Raw genomic sequence first — 25,834 nt, forward strand, 5'->3', positions numbered from 1 at the left:
GTATAGGGGCTGTGTGATAATAAATCACGTCCACGAACAAGGTGGCAGTGTTGATTCAATCTGAGAAAAACGACATTACTTATGGCTACTCTTAATACACTCGCTCGATGCTGACGGCTATTAAGAGAGAACGAATTTGCGAAGCGTCGCAAATTTACGTGGAAATAATGTTTGGCAAAGGCGGGTACCATTTCTCGTAAACGCGCAAACACCGAATAAATCAGCCAGGGTGACGCGACCACGTAAATCCCGTTTGATAATGACAGGATCGGTGAAGACGAAAACGCTAACTGGAAGTGTCTCATGTGCGGAATTTACGTCGACTTTTGAAATGCTCACTTCTGCTTACGTCCGGAAATATGAAGTAACTGATCCGATGAATCAGATGGCTCGCACGACGAAAACACGATTCTCTTTTCGACATTCTTGATCACACTTGTACCGATTGGTCGATCAATCAATGTGCGTCTTTAATCGAGCCGAGGTAGACGTGTAACTCGTATGACATCGTTTTGTTTGCTCGTACAATCTACCAATCGATATCTGCGTCCTGGATAACACGCACTCGAGGAAGCCAGACGCGATTTTATCCAATGTAATTGTCCCGATATCTCTCGAGTGTGATATCAAAATTACGATCATAATTCAGTTGAGCGTTTCGTTATTATACGAGATTACGAGATTCGCCGATAATGAAAAGAATCTCAATAAAATCACGCTGCTCTTTGATAATCAAGTTTCTTCTATCACTTCATAAAGCGAGTTAGTAGCAATATCGCGAGGGATTGATAAGAAAACCGCAAGTTTTCCTGATTGTCTCAGCCGCGAAACCAGACGCTGTACATCGCCCGATTCTTATACAAAGAAAAAGTTTCCTTTAGATTTAGTATTTCTATTTATTTTGACCGAAATTTGTCTCACAGGAACAACATATACAAAATATTACTTGTTTGAGTAAAAATTTTATTGTCTCATTCAAGAAAATTCTATTATTTAACAAAAAGAATGTTATTATTTGAATATCTTTTAACTGAATAAAATATTATTTGATTATAATAAATATGTAAAATGAAGCAAATAATTTCTTTATAAAAAAATTATCTTTCGTTGCAAACAAATTTTTTATTTAAGATAAAGATACATATTCGTTAAAAAGTCTAACAATCCTATTTATTAATCGAAACATTAGTTTTTTCGGAGCACGCCAATGATGAAATTTGTTTTGCAATAAAATATAATAAATCTGAGGAAATTTTTTTTTCACTTTAGAAGCTTAAAATATAACAGTATAATGAGAATTAACTCCGTCATTGCGCATTCGAGGAACTACTATTTCTCTGAGTTCTCTGGTTTTGTTTCTCCCTTCTCAATATAGAATCTATAACAATATATACAATATAACAACAATATGTACAATAACAATAATAATAATAATTATTATTATTTTATTGGGCACAAAAGGAAGGAAGAAGGTAAATAAAAATATAAAGTCAATACAAGAATAAATAATAGGTAAAATAGATCGATTTTGGACCCCGGAGTGACAAATCGATCGCCAGTGAGGTCGTCGTGCAGCATGTCGCGGCAGCCGCCGAGGCTCGCGCGGATCGCTGTGAAATTCTGTATTATTAAATATTAGAACACAATTCTGATACAGTCCCTGGCCATATTATTAGACGCACTTTGATTTCTTAGTAGAATACAGGAAAAAAAGCTACTGATTTTATGTTTATCCGATTAGAATAATTTTCGGAAGTCAAACGACGCTTTTACCTCGGAGTGTTTACATATATATAAAAAAACGAATATTTCGGTTCTAATCATTTGGAAGCTTTTTAACGCAATTGACAATATTTGAAAATTAGAATTATGCGAATCGTACGAATTCGAATCTAATCACTGTTGATTCGAGTTCGTTTTCGAATCTAAAAAGTTCGAATTCGAATAATTCGATAATTTCGATTCATTGACGGTTCGATTTCGAATCAGAGTTATGTCGATTATTTCCTTTATATCGGAAAATGATAAACGAATAGGTAATTGAAATAAAAAACTTTACTAGGTAATTGAAATCAAAAACTCGTTTTTTATTATATATATTCACCAATTTGTAAAACGTGCTTACATATATAAATATTATTACGAATGTATCTATCAGCTTGTAAACTTTGCATATTCCTTATCTGATATCAATCATAAATTTTCCAGCACAGCATTTTCTTCATGGTTAGTGGGAAATTTTTTCAAAACTATGCAGTGATTACAATATTTCCATTTATTTCAACACATTCACTGCTACATGTATCGTTTTCGGTATATGCTGAACTCAATCTCCATGGAGAGATATGTATCTCCATGCTTGGCGGGCACGCCAACTGATATTTTTGTCATTAAAGAGAGATAAAATATAGTTAAATAATTTATCTTACCACTCATTCGTATTCTGTTATCATGTTTGCAGTATTTTTAAATCTGTAAGCCTATTTCAGTATTCACGGCGTAGAAATGAGTTGTCAATTCTTATAGTTCCATTTAAAATCAAATCGGCACTGAAATCGGCGCTAAAACTGGCATTAAAACGACGTTGCATTCCTTACTGTAAGAAAAATATTAGAAACTTGAGCATTGAAAATGCTAAAGCTAAAGCAAAATAGGTGACAACATTTTGTGAAGATTGCTCCAACAAACTATCTATCATATAAACAATATCTATGTATAAATTGTTTCAATAAAATCACAATGAAATACGTCGTACCATTCGATTATAAACGCAAAATGTTCAAAAAAATTATATCTTATTTGTTTCATAATAAACTATAGTTTCTTTAATATGTTCTATTTTAATCTTCTATATTTTGTTTGTTGTTTTCCAATTTTTAGTATTGAAATAAATCTAATCGTTTTATTTTACTGTGTATTTTGTACTTTGACATTTAAATTTCGCCGCAAATAAAGTATGCCAAATGCGTGCCAAAGCGTAAGAAATTTCGATTTCCGTCGACAAGAGAAGCTCTCGCGTTTGATAAGAGAGAATGTTCGTTGCCGCTTCTTCAACAATGGAATGCAAGCGCGCGACGAATGCCCCGGTCACGATTCTAAATCGATACGACAGAATACGACGGATACGATAGAAAGCGTTTCTCGAAATTATCGAGAAAGTTTCAAAATAATCTTATCAGTTTAATGTTCGGCTTCACTTCTGATTCGAAAACTCGACATTTCATTGCATTCGATGAGAATCAAATGATTCATCAGCAAATAAACGTCATTTACGATACTATTGCGAAAGGTTTATACTGTTGACATACAACAAGACGGAAAATCGAACTGAACTTTTCGACCAACCCGATATTTTCTATTCCTGTATATTTTTTATTAGAAGAAAATCTTACTATGACCCCTCATTTACATTCTATATAATAACTTTGTTAATAATCAATACTCTAAATTGAAAACTTCACGATTACATTCGTCAGTGTCCATATATCAAGCAAATATCAATTAATACTCTTAACAAATCTTTCTGCTGTCCAAACAGATTGTTTTTTGTCGACAATATCAATAAACATTTACTGTTCTAACAAAATTTGTTTCCTCTGTGTGCTTGACGGCGGGCTACTAAATAAATGATTCCATAAGTAATCGCTTGAATTCGTCACCTGATAGCGGGAATATATTAGTGGAGGAGGTTGGGGAGGATGGGGGAGGGGGCTACAATACCTACGAGAACTATAATAGAGAGTTTTTGCAATACCGTCTCTCGGATACGGTAAACGCTAAAGTGCATCTTGATATTCAGTACCGCCAGTACTGCGAGTCTACAGTTTGCATTGCATATCTACTGATGATTTGAAGTGCCGGCAGTGAATACCGGGACGCACTTTATATTGCCGAGAAACCTCCCTAATATCACCTCTATTGCTGGCTAAAATTTCGCAGCCAATAATTCGCGTTGATTTCCTCGCGCGCGATATTCCGCCGTCCGCGGAGAAAAAGCAGTAACAAGCGCGTAACACACGCGTCCTCGTTCTTTCCGCCCGTTTCCACGTACGTTAATAGCTAGATCGTACGTAATCACCTGTGCATAAAATAGGCAAATCAAGCGGAATCGTCAGGGGCAACGTTAACGTTGCATGTTTCATAAACGATTCCGATAAATAATCTCATCTCCTCCCTCTCTCTCTTTCTCTTTCGCTCTCTCTTTCGTCATTCTGCGGCGTGTGCGATTAATTCCTACACTGTTACAATGACAATGCGATAAAAATCGTGTCATTATGCTGGTGTAAAACCTATCTCGCGGACGAGGAAGTGTGTGCGCGCAAACACGCGCATGAAAATTGCTCTCCGTCATTTCGTATTGCGATATCACCGTTCGATTCTTCGAGAGTCCAAGCTGAGCGAGCGAATGCGCGTGCACAATGACGCGAATGCGCGCTCTCCCTCCCTCTCTCCCTCCCTCCCTCTCTCTCTCTCTGTTGCTCGAGAAGCGAGTGAAGTCGTGTCATTTTACACTTATTAAGGGATTTCGCAGACAGATATCGCGGGAACTTTCATTCGGATTAAACGCAGACTTAATGGGAACTGCTTTGATTGTACGCCTCACCCCCCCACCCCACTCGCCCGATATCGTTCGCGATCGGCGCGGTATCGGATAATGAGTGAGAAAGGAACTCGAAGAGCGCTTGATCCTTGATTATTAATCCTTGAGATGAGAATTACTTCGCGGATAGTTCCCTTTACTTCTTACACCGAGAAAAGAATTTGGTAATGAGTAAAGCGAAAATTTGGCGAATATTCGCCGACGAAGTATCTTGATTATTGCAACCAGATAGCTTAGTTCCGTATACTGTATACACTGCAGTCCCGTATACTGTACACGCAAAAAATTAAATATCAATTCAAGACTTGTATATTCTAATGGACGCGATCATTGTTTCGTGTACAAGCAAGAATATATTATCTTCTTGCGAAAATGTAATATTCCTGAATGCCAACAATACCGCAATATTATCGCAATGTTATTCACGACGGTCCATTATAGATCACAATATGATTATTCTGAAAATATAACCAATCCTATTGTAACATTAAAAAAAAAATTATATCGAAAAAATGAATGTATTATGTTGAGTAATTCTACATTTATATCGAATGTACGGCAATTTTCTTCCAATAATGTGAACGTTTTCGCTTCAAAATACAAATCAGGTCTTATATTTAAGATCATCTTAAGGTCATTATCAGATACTTTATAGTCAATGAAGCCACTCGTATAGTATCTGAAGATATTCTCAAGATGATGTTAAATATAAAAACTTGGCAATTATGAGAATCGGAGAAAATCCGGAAACCGGAGTTTGCTGGAAGGATTCGAACTCCGAACCTTTTACTAAGCTATCCAGGCATCTGTTTCGATACTCTTTTTCGTCCTCTTATTGCCTCAATTTTGAAATAAGACAAAGAAATTGATATTATAAAAACTTCCAATAATTCAATTTGATATAATAAACTGTTTTCTCCAAAAATAAGATATATTCAAATAAAAATAATGTCATTTTAAGTTAAAGAAATTGTAATTCTTGATTTGAAGATATTGTTCTTTCCTATCCAATATTCTTTACTCTCAATTCAAGAAAATTATTCTTGAATAACGAGAACGTTATATTTCTAGTGGAACTATATATGGAATTTCTTCGTGTAAGCAAGTTTTATCAATCCAATATAATCTTATTTCAACATGTACAATATTGAGAAAACAGATTTTCTCAAAACAAGAATATTCTTTTTTTCCGTGTATATGTTTAGTATATATATAACTAAATTATTTGGTTGCAGTGATCAAATATTAGGTCGGCAAATATTCATAAAATTTTAATACTTATTACCTTAAATAAATCCCTTTTTCAATGTATGATTTTCAATTGAGTGTGTGAAGAACTGATTAAAGTGACTCGAAGAAACAGATGCAACTAATGCTTCTTCGAAATTGATTCTCGCGTTTCTTCGGGGCCTGCGATACGGTAAATGTGGACGAGGAAACTTTTAATCTAAAGTACACTCCGTACACTCGAGAATTTATCCCTCTGGCATTCTTTTACAGGTAAAATTTGAATGGAGAATTAAATGTTAACATATATTGTTCACTTAATGATACATACATAGACGGAAATTTCACACATACAAAGAGCATTATACATTACGTCATATGTTGCCTTATAAATATTAATGAAAAGTAACTTAAAGTAACTTAATAAATTCGTTATGTCTGTCTGTACGTATGTGTATGTATCTTCTTACTTTACGCGTTAAAAATTTTTTTACATATTCGGAAAAAGGCCTAAGTCTGTATACCAATGCTATCTCCCCTAAAAATCTAGATAATACGTATATATATGTCGTTAAATATACATAATTATATAAATAAGAATTGATAACTGGGTTTCCGATATGATATCTGGGAGCACCAAAAGAGCAAATTTGCTTACATCGTTTGGGTAATAAGAAATAATGATATGTATCACATAATATTCCTATTTTATATTAAAAATTGTCGCAAGTAAAACATAAAAACTGATTAAAAGAATAAACCGTGTCAGATCTATTAGTAACTCTGTAATATCATTGCTCGATTATGAAAGAGGTATTTAATTCTTGGAAATTTAAGATGATTTCGTTACTAAATTTTACTGGTTTTTTGTTTTGTTCCGCCAATTTAAACGAATTATGAAGAAATACAAAGAATTTCGAGAGACCCTGTACTGTAAGGGTACACGTAACCATTTTTTTCAATATATTCGCCCTATGTATTTATTTACCTATAATCTGTATTGATTTTCATCCATATTGGTGAAACCTAATCTTCGTTTTCTCCAATATCTTACATTCCATGTAAGCAACGCTAATACCGTTAATACACAAAGAATCGAGGCAGTTACTAAAACAGATATTGTCACACATTTAGAAAAAAAAAATATCTATATAATTATTAAAATATATCCAAATATATGCGATATGTATACTTACTAATTGTGCCAGACAGAAATGATGATACAGTATACGTTGATTGTGTCCTAAGGCACTTTGTTACATGCGATAAAGTACCGTTAACTACGGGACACTTCAAGTCGAGGATCTTACAAAATAAAGGGAACAGATCTGTGTTGTTGAAAGGATCCAATTTACATCCCGGTATAAAAGCCGGTCCACTCGCGAAAAAGAATGGGTGCATTTGTTCGTCTTCGTTGTTGTAGCCGTGCAGTCCAAATTCTGTTTGATTGTTAACTAAACAGGAGCAACGATTTGACGTTAAAAACAACACGACGATAAATATAAGAATAAACATGTGTATACAAACAGTACAAAATTACTTGTAACGTTAAACTTCTTCTTATAATATTCTATGGCATCGTAGAGATTCTGAAAAGCGTATCCCACTTCAGCTATGACAAAGATCGGTCCTACACGAGAATTGTCACCGTAATGATACTTCTTCGGGATGTCTTCTCTTTTGTATACTTTAAATGTTCTCGTTTGTTCCGCGGCAGATTTTAATTTTTGATATATCTGCTCTTCCTTACCTGGAAAACAAAAAAGAACCAACGTTTTAAAAGAAAACACGATAACACAAAGATAATTATAATTCACCGATTTGCATTATAAAGTAGACTTACCAGGATGTGGGAAAATATGCAGCCCTGGTGATGTTCCCACAAAAGTATAATCGCTGGCATTGATGTAATTCGTTAAATTTATTATTCTTTCTATCGTAACGGACGCCATGCCATGATCGCTCAGGTGAATTATATTAAGGTCTGTCAAGCCGTAATGATCTACTTTATCATGCAGATATCTCGTGATATTGTCTAATCTTTGCAGAATTTCATTAAATTCTACGCTATTAATTCCTACGGCGTGGCCATGGTAGTCTGGCTCTTCGATGTACAGTATTCCGAAGTTTATCGGGTTTGTGGGGTGCACAAACCATGACATTAATGTATCAATTCTATCCTCAAACGAAATCGTGTCGTTGAATTGCTGAAGTACATAATCACACGATGAGTTGGTATTATCTAATATGAACGATCTTCGAGTACAATTATAACACCTTCTTGAATTATACCATCTAATAATATCCACCTACCAGTGCAAAGCTGGGCTTTGTACCTTGATACTCATACACTGAACCTGGCCACATCATCGTACCGCTGCGTCTACCCTCGCCACTTTTCTCATTGACGGTCTGAATTATGCAATCGATAAAGTATGAGTTATACATGAGTTATATTTTACAATGTAAGTCAAAGTATACCATCAACGCTCCATCGTTTCACATACCCAGATAGGAAGGATATCATTGTTGTAGTGAAATAACTTGTATGAATATTTTGTGACATCGTGCGTGAGATTGTTGTAAAACTCGTTGTCTACAACCCCATGTGTTTCCGCGTAAAAGCCTGTCGCCATCGTATGATGATTGGGAAATGTCTTGGTAACAAAGATGTTCATCATGTAGTCCGCGTGAGTGCCCTGCGCTTTCAATTGGCTCATGAATGGTGTCATGTTTCTCTTGAAGTAGTCGAATCTGCGAAAGGAACGGAGGGACAAAGATTTCAGATGCAAATGACATTTTCATTTTCCGATATACGTCACACAGGTAAGTGTGTGTGTGTGTACCTGAACGCATCGTAGGAGACAACCAATAATTTCGGATACTGTGCGTTCAATACACCGGCCTCCGCGTTGAGCAAGAAGAGAAGCAACGAAACAAATGGGGCTGTAGAGATCATGGTGATGCCACTCCGATGATTCACGGGAGCGTCATGTGGAGTATTATCGTCCTGACGTCTTCGAAACGTACACGGAACTATCGTTCATAGCTGCGAGGAAAAACTTGTCCGTAACTTTAGGCGATATCGGTTGGACTAAATTTAGAAAAAAATAAATATGCGCACACGTGACCGCACGCGTTCGCTGCTGTAACTCGTTGACAGGACCCGCGTCCTAACAGCGCTCTTGCGTGTCGCGGTAACGACTGTGGATAATGCGAATTAACGGATTAATGGACGGACCGTGTGTGTGTGTTGCATGCTGCTGAAGAATAAAAAGTCCGTCCGAGCATCGTTGTCATCATTTAAAAATAAAAGGTCCCTCCGTGTCCTGCCGTCGAGTTATTTGAAAATAAAAGCTCACCTAACTCGTCATTGAGTCGCGCTACTTAAGGACGCGAGTCCGCCTGATTTACCGCGGACTCGTGTCACTACGCCCCGATTTTCGCTGAAGACCGACTCGTAGCGGAAACTTCGGAACTACGCTTTGAAAAAATAACGAAGTTCGAGCCTCGGCTGATGAGATTTTTATTAGTTCCAAGGTCTCCGCTACGAGTCGCCCCGTCTTCGAATCAGGCGCGTAGTAGTGGTACGACTCAACGACAAGTCGGGCGGACTCGATATTTTTAAACGGTACAACCAATCGGCGGATCGCTTTTTATTTTCGAAAAATATGACCGGATGACAGATGAAGAGGATCCTCGAGCCAACTGGCAAGCCTGGCGAGTTCGGAAGTTCGTCGTAGCGATCACATGTCTACAGACGACAGATGCACCCTGGAGGTGCATCCTACGCGATGACGTAGGACACACTCTGAGGCGCTGGTCTCGGATGTTCCGGCGTCAGAGACGATGTGTCGTCGCGCCCTGTATCACCGGTCAGCACCGGGTGAAGGGTCGCTGTCACTCGTTATCACGTGTCACGTGGAATTAAACGCTGGCATCTGAACACCTATATCAGTTAGATGACGGCGAGGCGCCGTGTGTCGACAGGTCATGGGGGCCTGTCTCGGCCACTGCTTCGCGAAAGTCACAGACTCCCTGCCGTACAGGTTAGAATATTGGAGATATCTGACGAAACGTCGGTTACTGGAGCTTTACTGATAGCGAAGGCTGTCGGTTGTCAGATTTTGCTGAGAAAAAAAATGCTACTTTCGTTCGTGAGTGCGTGATTGAGCTAACGACTTACCGATGACTCACAATTGGGGAGTGTGTGTGGCATCCACGATTATAGTGGTGTGTGCGTGTGTGTGTGTGCACGTCATACTTAAGTTCGTAGTGTTGGTATACAACTGAACAACTACACGTTGTGATTGAATGAAGTCGCATAAGATGTATCGATTTATGCTCTAGTAGCTCGGAGCCTTCTTTATCCTTGATTTGCCAAAGGTGTTGCAATTTTTAACAGCATGTTTTTGCTGACATCTTTGTTTATTTACTGCACAGGTTCCACCAAAGACACACCAGGTTGTCTTTCCAAGGAGAAGAACAAGTTGAGGTATGTACTTGTTAATATTTCTTAGACGAAATAATTTACAATTTTAGCTGATATTAATGATTCCTATGTTATTTTTGTCTTGTGCTTAGTTTATGGACACCGAAAGAGATGAAGACCAAACTAAAGGATCGAAGAGGTAAACTCGCTTAGTTTTATCATTTTTATTTAAGTGAAATTTACAATATTAATATTATATTTACTTACCATGCTTACTGTGGATATATAGTTTATTGTCATTCCTCTCTTTAAAAAAATTTAAGGTAAATATGTATATATATTATTGCATGTATTATCGCATCATATCTCATATTTTTCTATATTCTATACTCCACATGTCGTTATCATCAAACTTCACACGATATGTTTGAATCGCAGAAAAAGCATAGTGTCCCAGTAACTTTGGAACTGCTGGAAGATGGAGCATGGTCGCGGGGCGGTAACAAGTACGCCAGATTGAGTTCTAGAAACGATGTTTCTACAAGGTACATCGCGCGATCTTAAAACAATACATATACATCTGAAATTATTGTGTGCGTTCCGTAAAAAAAGAAAAAAAGAAAATAAGAAAATAAGAGATCATACAAATTAATTAGTTCCGGGCTGGATACATCGCTTCACGTTCTCGATGCAAGAACGTTGATGAGACAACAGACACACGTTTCCTCCACTCCGGGATCGTCGTTGGATCTTGAGTGGGAACACGAAGGTAATCCAGCATCGTTTGATCTTCTGAAGTCTCTCGATGAATTAATGTATACCGTATATATCCGTAGGAATGCCTCTGCCGATCGTGGAGGACGAAAAAGGCGACACCGAGGGCTCTTCGTCGCGAACGTCAGTCAACAACAGCCAGCCCTCCAGCCTGACAGCGTCTCCCTGGTCTCGTGTTTCGAGCCCGAACAGTTTGGAATGGGACCCGGTTGAACCGGACATGGTATGTGTCGACATGGATACCGAGCAGCTTCTGACCGAGATAGAACGTTTGACGGACAGGGCTCTGAAAGAGACCGGCGAATGGAGCAGTGCTAACGCTAGCTGATAAACGACCCGGCTGTAATTGTAATTAATGGAATTGTTTGTATTTTTGTATCATATAAAGACAAGACTCGCACCGTGGAGTGATGTGCTCTGTGCTTTTGAGAGGAACGAAGGTACACCGTGTCGTCTCGATATATCACGCGATTCTTGAAACAATATGACACACGACACGTTTTAGATCGTTTCGAACAAAATGTATGTATGCTGTACAACTTGGAATACCGAGTACGGAGATCGAACGAATACCTATGTTCCAACGTACTTTGTAATAATCTTTAATACGAAACGAATTCCTATGCCAAACGCTCTGTACGAATTTGCGAGGTTTTTGGACGGCAAATTTGCGGGAAATCTGTATATTTAAATGAAAGATATATATATATTTCCGGTTTCCTGAAATTTCAATGTTCGGCTCGCTTGAATAGTACCGCATTACGCGTTTAAGTGAACTTTACTGTGGACTCGGGCAACGTCGGTGTTTTTAATTTCGCTTACACGCAGCTTCCGTTCGACAATAACTCGTTTTGGAAAGAGTGAGATTATGTGCGGTCGTGGTATATACTTTGTAAACGCCCAGATAGCGCAATGTTCAAAATCGGGCGTCTCTCAGACGTCTTTAAGATGTTTCTAAGACGTCTAAAAGACGTCTTATGTCCCGATTTTGGACACCGTGCTGTCCGGACGTTTATAGTAATTCTGCCAGCGCATTCTGTCCCTCTTGTATTATTTTCTTACGTAATTTCGGAGATATTTTAAGAGTGACATTAGATCAGTCTGAAGGATATAAACCGGGTTTTGAAGTGCACAAAGTGAGAGATCAAATAATTAAAAAAAAAAAGACGAAAAATAGCGAATGTACAAACTGTTTTAAATAGCAGGGGATTACTTTACCGTAGTGGAGTGCACACGAAATTATCTGAAACAGTTACGATATAAATGATAAGCGTAGGATGCCTTAAACGTAGATAATAATAACAATTACGAGATTTTCTATAGCTGCGAATACGTTACCTACATTTTATATAACGCATTTTAATAGATTTCCGTTACATCGCTGTACACGACCTAAACGTGACTTATACACACACACATACACACACATACGTTCGAGAAATATGTTTCATGTTGTTTTATATTCGAATGTTAGAAATGTAAGCACCTCCCGAAGAGATGTGTCATATCAATTTAAACAAGATTGTAGATCGATGAATTGTAAACGCGCGAATGAATGTGGAATTGAAGAACGTCATTATATTTGGACTGTAATAAGTGTTAAGAGGTAATATGTTTATATATGCTTTAATAAATAGTTACTTTATTATATTTCTATGTATATACAAAAATTGAATTTATAGTCTAAGTCCTGCCCTAAAATTTTCTCCCTCTATCGACTATATTATACATCGAGTTTTGTTACAGTGGCTATACACGTGTGTAAAGTGTACGAAAGTTACAAATTTAGTCGTATGTGTTCGTTAGGAAACGGTGTCAGTTTTAATATATCGCACAATGTAACTTACCGAGGGGAAATAATAAAGCAATTATTTAGTAGGCAGCTCAGAGAGTATCTTTAAAAATAATTATTATAAAAATGACTAAACTTTATATTATGAACTTTTGCTTAACTATATGCGTTGTTAAAATTTCCATTTCATCATTTAATATCGAGTAAAATAATGTGCATAATTTTTCTGCTTACATTTCAATCTCGGCACTAATACATCATTAAGAAAAGCAAGCGACTAGTTTAACATACACATAGTAAATTATACATATATATACGCATGTATATATATATATATATATATATATATTACACACACACAATATATATACGTATAATACATATAATATATGCGTACATAATTATAAATATAGTAAATTAGCATATTGACTAAACGAAAGAGTTTATTCACTTAATTTCCCGTTAGTAGTTAAACAAAGTTCAAGGATCTACGAGACAGATACCGGTGCAGTTTATAGGAACAAGGTGGATATATACTACCATATATTTATACTTATTTACTTTCGTCGCGTATTACATTTTCATGAAAACCAGATAGTCTGCAATATATTACATATACGTGCATCGTTTTTGAAATACGACTGAATTCGATTGTTTTTTTCCGTAAGCGTAAAAACGATATCCACAAAACATGTATAAAATTTACCTCGTTTTAAACTCCACGTTCGCGTATGGTATGTAATATATTAGTATGTATATACATGCGCAGTACATATATATATATATATATATATATATATATACACATACATACGAATAAATTAAACAAGGAACAGTCGTCGTAGTATCAGAATGATTATCGCCGATACTAAACTTGCAATGAGAATACTCCAAAATAAATCATTCGAAGAAGACATCGTTTCTAAGGGAACTATGATAATATCAGACTGCTGGCGATCTACGTTCTCCGACGAGTTTGTTTCCACATTACGATGTCGTATCTCGCTCTCGGACACACTCTCCGCATTACTGTCCGTAAATAATGTGTCCGATGTGGGTGAGTCATCCGCCTATAAATCATTTCGTTCTATATATTTGTCGTATTTTTCCGCATCCATTAAAATTCAATTGCGCACAGATTTTTTCGAGAAAAAGTAATTATATATGATTATATATGATTACATACGATTATATATGATTATATATGATTATATATAATTATATAAAATCATATATGAATTTTGCGCATATATGTGCTTACACGTATGATCATATATGTCAATACGAAAAACATGTCAATACGAGAAACATGAACACTGCGTCGTTTAATTAAATGTCGATATCATGTGATATCAGAAGTTCAAGTAAGCCAGAAGCATTTACTTCGATTGTATTGGCATATAATTGATAAGCAACGGTACTTTTTCGCTGCGGGCATATATGATTATACATGGGCAAATTTCATGTATGATTTTTTTCTTTCCCCAGGTTCTCAATCGTGCGTGGCAACTGAATGTATACGTCTACTCAAAAACAATCCAGCAAACATGATGACGCAATAATAACATCTGTGACGTCGTTAATACGTTTTCAGCACGTCACTTGATACTCTTAATACACGTCATCGTGTTCGTTGGGAAGTCCCAGTGGACGCTTATGAGAAACAGGTATGAATCTCTCACCTTCAGAGCGATGGTTTTCAACATGGTCTGTTCTTCCTCGGTGATGGGCTTCTTGACGGAGTTCGTGGACAACAAGTTCACAACTTTGCACCCGCACGTCTCACACTGCCAGTTCAGTGATCTACGCAAGGGGATCCGTTAGAAAAATACACACACACGCAGCATCCTCTCTTCTAATATTACTCGCGAATGACATTGTTACTTTTTAGCAAGCTTTTGTCGTTCTTCGGTGCTGTAGTCTAACGCTCCTATAGTGCCGCTTCCTGGCGTGGGCATGAAGGCGATCAAAGCTAACAACGCCGTTCTGATGCTCCAGGATGGCTGCCACGTCTCGGGATGATGGCCGGAAATGCTGAGGCAGATTTTCTTGTTGGTCTCGAAACGTCCATTCGGCTGCATTAAAAAGTAACAAGCAAGTCCATCATCATCGTCATCGTCGCCATGATATCGTCGAGTGTGTGTGCTTATCAGAAATCACGTATGCCTTTTATCTTTGACCCAGGCTTACCGTCAACAGGATGATATTCGGCGGCTTCATAGGATACTCCGGCGGTAGCAGGATTCTCCCGTGATAAACGCCGCCCTCGAAGTCCGTGGACGGCGGTCCTTGTACCGTGAAGTGCCATTCGAACAAGTTATCGTCCAGGGGATACGCGCAGTATTCTTCGGTGGCGTCGCACAGTTCCTGCGCCTCTCTCATCAATCGCTTCACCGCTGTATCGTGCGAAGATAACAATGAACGTTTGCTTAAAATCGAAATCTTTGCTGGCCGGCGCGCGATAAGCACGCGGATGAGAAATCTCTCATGTGTGTCAAGGCAGAGACGCATCAGACGTACCTTGCGAAACATATGTATGCTAATAGATGCATGTAACATCTTATCTAATCACGCTAATGGTATACAGAGGAGAGGAAGGATGGCAAGATATACTAGTGGCTGTTGCAAAACCGACTGACGTGATTGTAACAAATGGTAACAACAAGCAACTGCTACAAGTAGCTACTCGGATGAAGAACGTTGAAGATTTTTTTCTCTCCCAGCAAGAGACCCAAGTCGACACACAACTCTAGTTACATCATCCACATTATCCTTTTCACTACCGGACACCGGGAGTAAGGACGAATGATGACACACAACTGGAACTCGTGTCGACTCGTGTCTCTCGCCACGGGAGCGAGCAAAACGAGAGTGAACGAGACGCCGACGGGTCAAAACAAAGGCACCGGCGCGGATTCGCGCGTAGCCTCGACGACGCTTACCCGGGCTTTTGGCGTTGTACTTCCCCTCGAATGACATCTTTCACTGCTACTGATTCTCTCTCTCTCTCGCCCTCTCGCTCCCCGTCTATACGTCTGACAGCTCGTCGTCCACTCGTCTGTTCGTCCGGCCGAGACGCTGATTAAAAGTCGTGGAAATGGAAACACCGGACCAAACGCTGGCTAACCGACGTCCTTTCTCTCTCTCTTTCTTTCTTTTTCCTTCTCTCTCTCTCCCCTCTCTCTCTCTTTCTCACTCGCTCTCTCGTTCCACAGAGGCAGCAGCTCGCATAACGCGCTCACATATTTGTTATGAACAGGCCTCTCCTCTGGTTGTTCCCCGGCGTTCTTCCCGACGTTGTCGTCTCTCGCGTGCACCTGACGTGGCTCGATCGCGGAACCGCCGCGTCGCAAAATATGACGTGAACCTCGCCGCCACTCCGCCGCACGTTCACTCGCGCCGTCTCTATTTATCGCCGCCCTTCCCGCACTGAAGTTTGCCTCACAACTACGTCACGCGACAGCGCGTTACCGGCAGCGGCGATAGATCGAAAATCAAATCGAATCTCGGATTCAGCAGCAAATCAATGCGTTCTCGTCGCTCGCCGTCCGCGCATCTTCGTCCTTTCGTTCCGGATCTCATTGTCATAAATATTACAGGTTTGTTCCCTGTTCCTATGCATTGCCCGCACTAGTTCAGGAAATGTGCCCTGAAACGTTTCCTGTCCTGGTAGATCTAGCGTCAGCGATGCTCCTTTTTATTCCAGTGCATCGGGACCGGAGTCAGTGCAAGGATGGTCGAAACAGAACTTTCCAGTAAGTCCGTTAAAAAATTTTTCATATATAACTATGTATGAAATATGTCCATAAATTATATATATATATATATATATATGATTATATATCAAAATATACATGTTTATATGTAAGTATATATATATATATATAATTAATTATATAGGGTGGGCTAAAATTTTTGGATACCATCGAACATCTCTGTGTCGTGTACGATGCAATTTTGAAGAAAATGATTCAGATAAAAGTTGTAGGATTTAAAACGATTTGTTTACCGATTTTAGCAGTTTGACTTTAATAACGCAGTGAATAGACTTTCGGTCGGCCGGCCTCGGGCCTTCGTCACTTCGCGTTTGTTTATGCGAAATTCAGAATTGTCTCGAGCCGTTTCGTTTCCCGAATTGATCACCGGTTTTTCGTTCGTACGCGCTTTTGCCGTTTCTGCCGTGTCGCTTGCACACATTCTCCGATACTTTCGTCGATGTGAATGTCTTTTTGGATTATTTTGAATCTTCTCACAAGCGGCTGCCCCACTTCTAACACGTCGCTACCCAAGTAGGACAGAAAATCACGATGACGTCAAAATGACTTACTTTTCTATTATGATTCGATAAGATTTTCTCGTTATTTTGATATAATTTTTATCGTAATTTTCTGTTTTACCTGCGTACTTCGCGAGAGATTCTTCGACTCGAACTAGAATTGTGCCGAGAAGAGCACTATGTTTTCCCAAAAATTCGGGATTCAAGTATAATGCACTTTCTCGGACGTTAATGGCAGCGAGGTACAAAGTCGATGCATCGTGAAAAGCAGCACGACTCATAACAAGTCTCGTCACGCGTAAGTAATGTGCGGGCGCATCGCATCTTGAGAAATTCGCGTGTATAATCAACAAGTTTACGCCCGGTAAACACCAATTGACAATAACATCACATCAATATTATAATTTTTCACTCAACGAGTGAATGCGATAAGTAAGTGCGATGTAACGTGCGTTGCATACAAGGTGTCCCAGAATAAAAGCGCATGCGGAACATCGGAGGATTCTTGGCATCAGAAGAGTAACTTTTCGTTTACCGAAATCCCGAAGTTCGAAGGATAACTTCTGAACGAGAACTATTCAAAGTTGTCGAATGAACATACTAAGTTGAGCGTGAGGTAGAAACGGTGCGCGACCTTGCAGAATCACGAAATGTCATATGTCTTATAGGCTGTTTTTCTTTTACCTTGCTTTTTATTTTATTACACAGATGAGTATAATATTTAGATTTATCACTGTTTTGAATAAAACTTATTTATATAAATAATTTAGACACATAATATTCCACTAGCCTTTTTCGAAATCACAAATACTTTTAAAATGTTGGAACAATACTTTGTATAAGAAATGATTTGTTAAGAATATGACTTTATTTTATTTTTAGTCGCTCTTCCATTAGTATTGATAAAGAATTCTCCCGTATCAAACAAGTTTTAAAATAGCGATAAATCCAGATAGTACTTATTATACCATACGAGAGAATTTCTTACCGATGTTACACTGAAAGAACGACTGCAAATAATAAAATAATATACTTAATCGACCTACAAATAATTTTTTATACGAGGTGTAATTCCAGTCATTCAAGCGGGAAATTATAACACTGTGATTTTGTAACGTTAGTATTAGTTTATGTTTACTGGTCGTTTGTTGCGCAAGCAACCTTTACCTATTTTCGTACTTTACTACATGGAAATACAGCTGATACATATGCAAAGGTATCACTGTTATCAATTTCGTTGATGTGGGCTCTTAAATAATCTTATCGTGCTAGCCACGATATTCTATTTCTACTTGAAGACATCTTTTCAATTCAGACGTAAATAATAGCTCTCTTAGACAAAAGGAATTTTTTTTGTCGAGCCGTTGATTTTAAGTTTTTTCTTTAATCTTAAATTACACCGAGTGACGAATATTCAGCGATGCTTGCAACACATTTACCGGCCGAAGGAAGTGTTCTGGTTGAAACATTAACATGCGCTACGAGATCGTGGAAATTATAGACTTTATTTTTAGAATATTCTGAATATCATAAAACAACGTAAACATTCACAACGGATGGGAATAGGGTGTTATTTATAATAGTAATAATAATGTCATTATGCTTTTACCGTAATAATTAATCGTTACGAATATATCGTCATGACGTATTTATAATTATGTATAAGTAAGATTTCCTTTTATTTATTTTAATAATTACTCATCGTATCTCTTCACACGACAATGATAATTATAATAGTGAAGACGATATCAATAATGATAAGAACTGTGTAACGTTAACCATAATAATGATAATAATAATAGTACCGATGCGTCTATATACGTGTGTGTGGTTTGTTTGTTTGTCGAGTATGTATGTATATGTGTGTGTGTGTGTGTGTGTGTGTATGTGTTCGTTTGTCGTGTTTTTATATATGTATATATAAACAAATATAATATATATGCTTATTCTCTTAAGAAGGGGGATAGAGTCACAATGGCGCTAAACAATGTATGCAATGCAGCTCGCTTTGTCGTTTTCCTCGATCATAGAGAGTCTCACTTCTATAAAGTCGTATTTAGCCAAAGATCTTAGGAGTAAGTCTCGTAATAGTAAGTAGATAATAGTAAACGCACGTATATATATGTACAGTTCTTTTCTCGCGCGCGCGCGTGTGTGATGTTTATATGTGTATATGTGTGTGTATAATGTGTATGTTTTTCCTTTTATTTATCGTTGAGTGCGATTCGTCGAATTCCGCGAATATATTAGAGAGAGAGTTCGATCGCGAGTATTTCGCGCACAATGACTTGACTCGCCCGATGAATGCGCCTCGAGTGTCGTCCTCGAGTTTTTTCCTCCTCCGCATTTTACACCACAAAATAGAACGAGAACCGAGCCATCGGGAACTATGACACGACGGAGACCGAGCGAGAAATGTCCTTCCTTGCAGGCAAAGCACACGTTTCTTCGGAAGAAAAAACGGGATCATCGAATTTCACGGGTTTCCACGAGCGAGATATCCAATCATCGCCTCGTGATCAAATCTAAGGAAAATATCGCGATGTGCTCGATGCGGATGGGCACACTTCACAGTCAATCTCGCGAACGTCGCTCGAGGTTCCTCGATACGCTGTTTACGTACTTACTGATGAGATATCTTTGTCCGCGTTACAAGAGAGAGACGGTAACGCAGGAAGATATTCGGGAATTCATTACCGAGTAAAAAGACTGAGGTTCGCCGAATTCTAATTAAGCTGATCGACAATTCACTCGGCCAACGGGTTACCAACGCGAAGATTAAAACGCAAAATTTGTTATTCAGAAATGGGTAAGAAATTCTCTTGTTCTCTCTTTATAATTTGTATTTAAATTTGCTATTAGTCAAGTTTTAATTGTTCTATTTTGTCAACACATACAGAAATATTAATCTTTTGAAACCTTTTATGAGAAATATTTATTCTTTTCTTTGGTTACACTGGCCAACAAATTTTGTATCATAAATTGTACCTTTTTCGAATTTTAACTATCTTCTATTTGTGCTTATGTATTGAAATAGAAAATGGCAATGAAAAAATTATTTATCTATGGTTCAAGAAATATAGGCTTTATTTTCATTTTTATAAATTAATAGTAGATATAAAAACAAAACAACAGAACATATTTTTACGGTAACTTCTTATTTTATATTTCATATTGTGAGAAAAACTAAAATTCATTTGAAATGTTATATTATTAGAGGAGCTTTTTAACGGTTCTGAAATGAAGAATGTTATACACAACGAAAGAATAGAAATAGTCTCTATCTTCCTACAGAAAATTAACGCACCTGTCTCATTCATGAATTCTCTTCAGGACTGCCATACACACCATCTTAAAGTAAATAATTAATTGTAAACAAAATTATTTTGAAGATACTTCCTTTTTTCCATACTAAAGCCTGTAATATCACATTTTGAGTGTTGTCTACTATATGATGGAAATTAGAATTTTGACTTTGAATTGTTATATTTGTGATTAACACCACAAAATTAAGTAAAATGAGCGACTCAGATCCAGATTACCATTTTGATGTTGACCAGTGTTATTATTGCATAACATATTAGACAGCTAGAAATTGTCGTTGGCAATTCTGCCGGTTAATCATCGATTAGTTCAATCAGTTTAATACAGGTCACACTAACTGTCTAATGCCCGTGTTTCTATCATCATGTGTTTCAATCTAATCGATGATTGGCTCGACGGGGATTGACCAATCGCACTGGCAAATTAGCTGTACTGATTAATGTGATTAGTTAATCCCGTCAAGTTAATCGTCGGTTAGATTTAAACCATGATGGTAGAAACGCACTGAGAAAAAGATTTCTTCAACTTTAATAAATTTTATCACATCCAAACAAATTTCATCATTGGCATGCTCCGAAGAAATTAATGTTTCGATTAATAAGTTCGATCGATAGACTTTTCAACGAATATGTATCTTAAATTAAAAAAATTTGTTTGAAACGAAAGATAATTTTCTCATAAAGAAATTATTCCATTCATTTTACATATTTATCCTAATCAAGCAATATTTTATTTGGTTAAAAGATATTTCAAACAACAGCGTTCTTTCTGTTAGGTGATAGAGTTTTCTTGAAGGAGACGATGAAATTTTTACTTGGACAAATAATACTTCGTATATGTTGTTTCTGTGAAACAAATTTTAGTGAAATAAATAGAAATACCAAATCTAAAGGAATCTTTTTCTTTGTGCAGATATCAAGGAGAAGCGTTTTCAGATTGCAGTACTTTCTTCGGCAAAGGCACTCCTTCTTCCCGGGGATATATTTCCCAGCGAGAGTCGGGTGATGTTTGCACGTGCAGTTAGCTTCTCAGTTAGCTTATCGTTGTCTATTGTTTTTCGCTTTCTCGTGGTTCTCATTCGCCATCCGTCACATCCATCGGGCAAGGCTCGCGCAAAAGAAACGATAGAGAAGCGAAGAGTCTAAAACTGCGACATCTATTTTCCTTGTCTTCGTCTTCTTTGAAAAAGTAATAGTCGCAGTTGAAGTCGCACTTCGACGCGTTTGTGTCTTTTGTCTGTGTGTGTACGTTTGTTTTTCTCTTGCTCTTTCGCAGCCCGTCACTCTTCGGGCGGCGCATTCCACCGTGTGTATGTGTGACGCGCGCGCGCGCGCGCGCGCAATTCGGGAATTATTTATTTTATGTAAAACGCCAAACACGATGCTGGCAGAGCGTAGAAAATAGATCTAATTAAACGACACACTATATAGGTACAGTTATTAAATAGGGAAATGTGATCACGCCGTGCTTTGAAGACCTTTTGCCTTGTCGAAATAATCGAGGAGCGAAAGTAAAACAACACTCACAAGAGAGAGAGAGAGAGAGAGAGAGAGAGAGAGAGAGAGCTTTTGTTTCTCTCGATCGAACAGGACGCGCGCAACCGAAGCGTCGGCCGGAAAATCAGATGTTTGATCGATTGATAAAGAAGAGATCTCTCGGATTTAACGGCGCCTACGTTAATGCACCCCCGCAAAGGAAAGACCGACCCTTTCTTTTTTGTCGTTTTCTCTCTCTGTCTTCTGTATATATATTTTTTCTTTTTCTTTTCCTCGCGGGAGACACGTTTCTCTCAGTCGTCGCACTCGAGTGAGAGAGAGCGTAAAAGTTTGTTTGTTCTCCTTCGCGAACGAATCATTTTTTGCGAAACGATCGGTGCAAGTGATATGCAGGCGAACGTTACCACACCTTAATAAAACGAGTGGGCTCACACGACGCATCCGTACGGTTGAACGGTCACCGTTGCACCGATGTCGGCCGGCGTGATTGGCCGAATTTTCCGCTAGCTTCTCGCTACGTTACGCTACGCTACGCGTCCAGCGACCGAGCGATCCAGAAGACCGATTCGGCGAGAAAAGAACCCGGGGGAGAAGCCGGGAGGAGTCGACGTAGGGGTGGGGGGGNGAATCGACGGTTACTCGAACACTTTGTGCTTTCTTTACTGCTCCTTCTTCTTCTTTTTCCTTCCGGGAAAACGGAGGGGAGAGACTCGGCGATCTCGATCTCGGTGCAAGTGACCGTCCTCGCCCGTACACACACGCTCTTCACACACGCCTCCTCTTAAAACTCGATATGTACATCATGCTATTGGCGATTAGAGCTAGCCGCTCGCAAGCCGTCAGTAACAAGCAGCCGATGACATTTAACGATAAAAGTTACAAAACAATCGTTATAACAGTACGATACTATACTATATAGATATATATACATACGCACAAACGGGCATGTGTATGTACATACATATACACGTATTCTCTCACTGCCCTTAGCGATAGTACACGATAATAATCAGTCGTAACAGGTACATAAAAAGTGTTTCTCGGTGAACCTCGAGATCGGTCGCGCCCGATGCGACTCCCGCATCGGAGTCTCCGAATTCGTTCTTTCCTTCATTCTTTCCTCCTTTCTCTTTTCCGTGTATGTTCCACACTTTTCTCTTTTGTTTTTTTTTCCTTTCTCTACGCGTTTCATTTTCTTGGGATATCGCTGCTGATGAGAGAGAAATATGGCGAGGGGGGAGGGGGAAACGATTCCGGAAAGTACACGCGCGAAAGAAGCTCGTGAACCGGGATACGACGGCGTTCGACTAATTCTCTGATGTCTCGCGTCATATACACATAAAAAAAAGAAAACAATTGTGTCGCGAAGAAAAGCAATTACTCGGGTTATTTTCCTTCTCTCAAGTAATGAATGGTTATTTTGAGCGAACACAATCTTTTCTCGATAAAATAGTATTAAAATATATTCATCACAAATATTAGAAAAGCTCATTATCGTTTCACCTCGAAAGGAGAATATGCTCTCTCTCTCTCTCTCTCTCTCTCTCTCTCTCTCTCTCTCTCTCTTCAAGAATATCATAAGTTTCATCGAAGAAAAGTTAAATTCAGTTAGTTGGAGTAAATAAGTCGATGTTTTAGTTTTAGTATTTTAATTTAATATTCTCGATTGACATATTAAACTTACTAGGACTGAAAATATATTCTGAATAAATTTTACGTACTTATGACGAACTTATGATATACAGGGTGTCTGGTATATTTCATACAACCATTCGTTTGCAGATAGAAGGAGTTAAACTAAACAGAAAAGTCCTCTACCAACTTTCGTAAACAACCACGCAAAATTTCGAGTTATTAACGATTGAAAATAGTCATATATAGAGGTTTCTTTAATTGATAACTGAGAAATTTGCGTGTTATTTGCAAAGTGATACAGGACTTTTCTGTTCAGTTGAACCCCTTCTGCCTGCACACGAAACATACAGGACACCCTGTGTATATAAACGAGACACGTGAAACAAATGAACTGAGTGGTTGCTTTTCCTCGCAGTACAGATAGTACTTTCCTCTGCGTACACACGGGATGGCCCGAAATTCCCTCGTTACGATGCACCGCGTATACACCGCAGGTCTACGGCGGATGATGACACGCGTATCCGGCACGACGCTGTTCCCAAATGAGCGAAAACGGTATCCGTGTGTCGCGTTGATGAAGCGATCGCATGCCGTCAAGTCGTTCTACGCAGTGAACAAATGATCGAAGCGTAAACATGCGGTGTCTTACGCCGCTAATTCAAGACGATAATAACAAAATCCATCCGGCGATCGGACGATCCGCGGCGAGTCGACGGCCAGACGCGAGAACGGAGAAAGCGAGCGCGGGGAAACGAATCTCACTGTCGGGCCGCGGAGAAGAGTTACCGAGGAAGACCTTCTCTTTGGGAAAGGAAAGAGACGAGAGGGCGGACGTGCGATCGATTCTCCCGGGGACGTGTTAAGGAAAATCTTTTCCTCTCGCGAGGAAAGACGCGAGAAAAAAAAACGGGGAAAAGAAAACTGGACACACACGGTGCGTTCCTTTTTCGTTCATTCATTCGTTCGTTCGTTCGAGTGTGAGGGGGGTCGAGAAGCGAGGTCAAAGCGCGCGAGCACTGGCGGATAGTAATACGCGTCAAACGATTCCGAACGATTCTAAACACAAGGCACAAGTCAAGACTGTTTATCCGAAGACGGATGGTCCGTCGTGAGAGCGTCGTGTCATGTCGTGCGTGCATTGGTTCCGGTCTACAACAGGTGCTTCAAGCCTTAAAAAATTCACCAATCACAGTCGATTATTCTCTTCACATTCAACTGTGATTGGTAAATTTCTCAAAGCTTAGAACTCAAATTCTCATTGTAGACCCCGCTTTAGGGAAGAAGTCTCGCGTTTCAGCGCGGCTCTCAGTCGCGTTCGTTTTCTCCGCGAAGCTCGATCGCGAAGCGGATCGCTTCTGTGCGAAAACAAGGATAGACATATACGGACGATGTCGCGTCCTGCGAATTATATTCACGCATCTATCATATCGCATATCACTTTCGTCGTGGCGCGCAGGTGGGAGGGAGCGGGGACGATCGCGACGATTGTGAGCACCGGCGACGATACATACGCGCGTGCGCGCATGTGTACTAAAAATAATAATAATAATGATAATAATAATAATTCGAGCCGCGTGTCGTATCGTTTTGAGAATCGTATTTCCGCTTTTTGCGCGCGCTCTCGCGCGACTAAAATGGATAGTAGAAGTGATAACAGTGATAGTAGAGTGGTTAGCGGATGATGATGATGATCGCAGCGGCGACAGTGATGATAATGTGGCGATAAGATCATAATCAAATGAGTAATAATAATCATCGTAATCATAGTGTATGATTGTAGTAATATTAGATAACCAACGCTATAATGTATATGTATACATGTGTGTACACAGGCTGTCCCGGAACTGTCGGGACTTTTTTCTTCTCTCGTCCGGGGATCCTTTTCGAACGAGCGATGAAATCGGTTTTTCTTTAACAAAAATATCAGATCGAGACGTCGATTTACCGTTTTTCACGAGATTGAACACACAGACACGACATTGAGGATCCAAGGATAATATATATATATAGAGAATATATATATATATATATATAGAGAGAGAGAGAGAGAGAGAGAGAGAGAGATTGGATTTCGCGTTTTCGATTTTGTTGCGAAACATTGAGAATCGGAACGTGGAGAATGACGATGATGATACCCGCGTGTACGGATTTTCATTAAGGAAAAATCGTCGAGAGATAGAAGAGATAGCGAGGAGGATCCGTAGACGAGAGGGAACGGCGACAGTTCCGGCACGTCCCGTACGTATTGTAGTGTTTTTTCTTTATATATATATATATA

At 38.8% G+C, this 25,834-nt stretch overlaps 4 protein-coding genes across 9 annotated transcripts in view; 1 reads left to right on the forward strand and 3 right to left on the reverse strand.

The window, feature by feature from the left end:
* Positions 1-6,114: 6,114 nt before the first annotated feature.
* On the reverse strand, positions 6,115-9,296 carry LOC106744514 (bis(5'-adenosyl)-triphosphatase enpp4-like). 5 transcript variants are annotated; one of them, XM_014619362.1, is made up of 9 exons: positions 9,190-9,290; positions 8,952-9,031; positions 8,674-8,876; positions 8,335-8,581; positions 8,141-8,239; positions 7,671-8,034; positions 7,368-7,577; positions 7,024-7,281; positions 6,816-6,934 (listed from the first exon to the last, which is right to left on the reverse strand). In XM_014619362.1, the coding sequence occupies exons 3-9, from the start codon at positions 8,784-8,786 to the stop codon at positions 6,816-6,818; spliced, it is 1,410 nt and encodes a 469-aa protein (XP_014474848.1). In that variant the 5' UTR covers positions 8,787-8,876; positions 8,952-9,031; positions 9,190-9,290. The 5 variants fall into 5 exon arrangements, with proteins under 5 accessions (XP_014474851.1, XP_014474848.1, XP_014474850.1 ...); XM_014619364.1 differs by lacking the exon at positions 8,952-9,031 and having other exon boundaries at positions 9,195-9,296; XM_014619363.1 differs by lacking the exon at positions 8,952-9,031 and having other exon boundaries at positions 9,190-9,286.
* A 123-nt stretch (positions 9,297-9,419) lies between these two features.
* On the forward strand, positions 9,420-12,683 carry LOC106744516. 2 transcript variants are annotated; one of them, XM_014619368.1, is made up of 7 exons: positions 9,420-9,876; positions 10,271-10,322; positions 10,412-10,458; positions 10,549-10,582; positions 10,698-10,804; positions 10,916-11,028; positions 11,096-12,683. In XM_014619368.1, the coding sequence occupies exons 1-7, from the start codon at positions 9,821-9,823 to the stop codon at positions 11,359-11,361; spliced, it is 675 nt and encodes a 224-aa protein (XP_014474854.1). In that variant the 5' UTR covers positions 9,420-9,820; the 3' UTR covers positions 11,362-12,683. The 2 variants fall into 2 exon arrangements, with proteins under 2 accessions (XP_014474854.1, XP_014474855.1); XM_014619369.1 differs by lacking the exons at positions 10,271-10,322; positions 10,412-10,458; positions 10,549-10,582.
* Positions 11,454-16,254, reverse strand: LOC106744515 (ubiquitin-conjugating enzyme E2 J1-like). The gene is made up of 5 exons (XM_014619367.1): positions 15,768-16,254; positions 15,016-15,221; positions 14,710-14,900; positions 14,508-14,628; positions 11,454-13,895 (listed from the first exon to the last, which is right to left on the reverse strand). The coding sequence occupies exons 1-5, from the start codon at positions 15,802-15,804 to the stop codon at positions 13,647-13,649; spliced, it is 804 nt and encodes a 267-aa protein (XP_014474853.1). The 5' UTR covers positions 15,805-16,254; the 3' UTR covers positions 11,454-13,646.
* A 5,347-nt stretch (positions 16,255-21,601) lies between these two features.
* Positions 21,602-25,834, reverse strand: part of LOC106744500 (serine/threonine-protein phosphatase 2B catalytic subunit 2-like) — a 161,194-nt gene continuing 156,961 nt past the window's right edge. Inside the window, exon 12 of the transcript XR_001374451.1 lies at positions 21,602-21,990. The gene's annotated coding sequence lies outside the window, so the exon portion shown is untranslated. The remainder of the gene's footprint in view (positions 21,991-25,834) is intronic.

Source organism: Dinoponera quadriceps, unplaced genomic scaffold (genome assembly GCF_001313825.1).
Source record: "Dinoponera quadriceps isolate SergipeBrazil2010 unplaced genomic scaffold, ASM131382v1 scaffold1266, whole genome shotgun sequence".
NCBI lineage: Eukaryota > Metazoa > Arthropoda > Insecta > Hymenoptera > Formicidae > Dinoponera > Dinoponera quadriceps.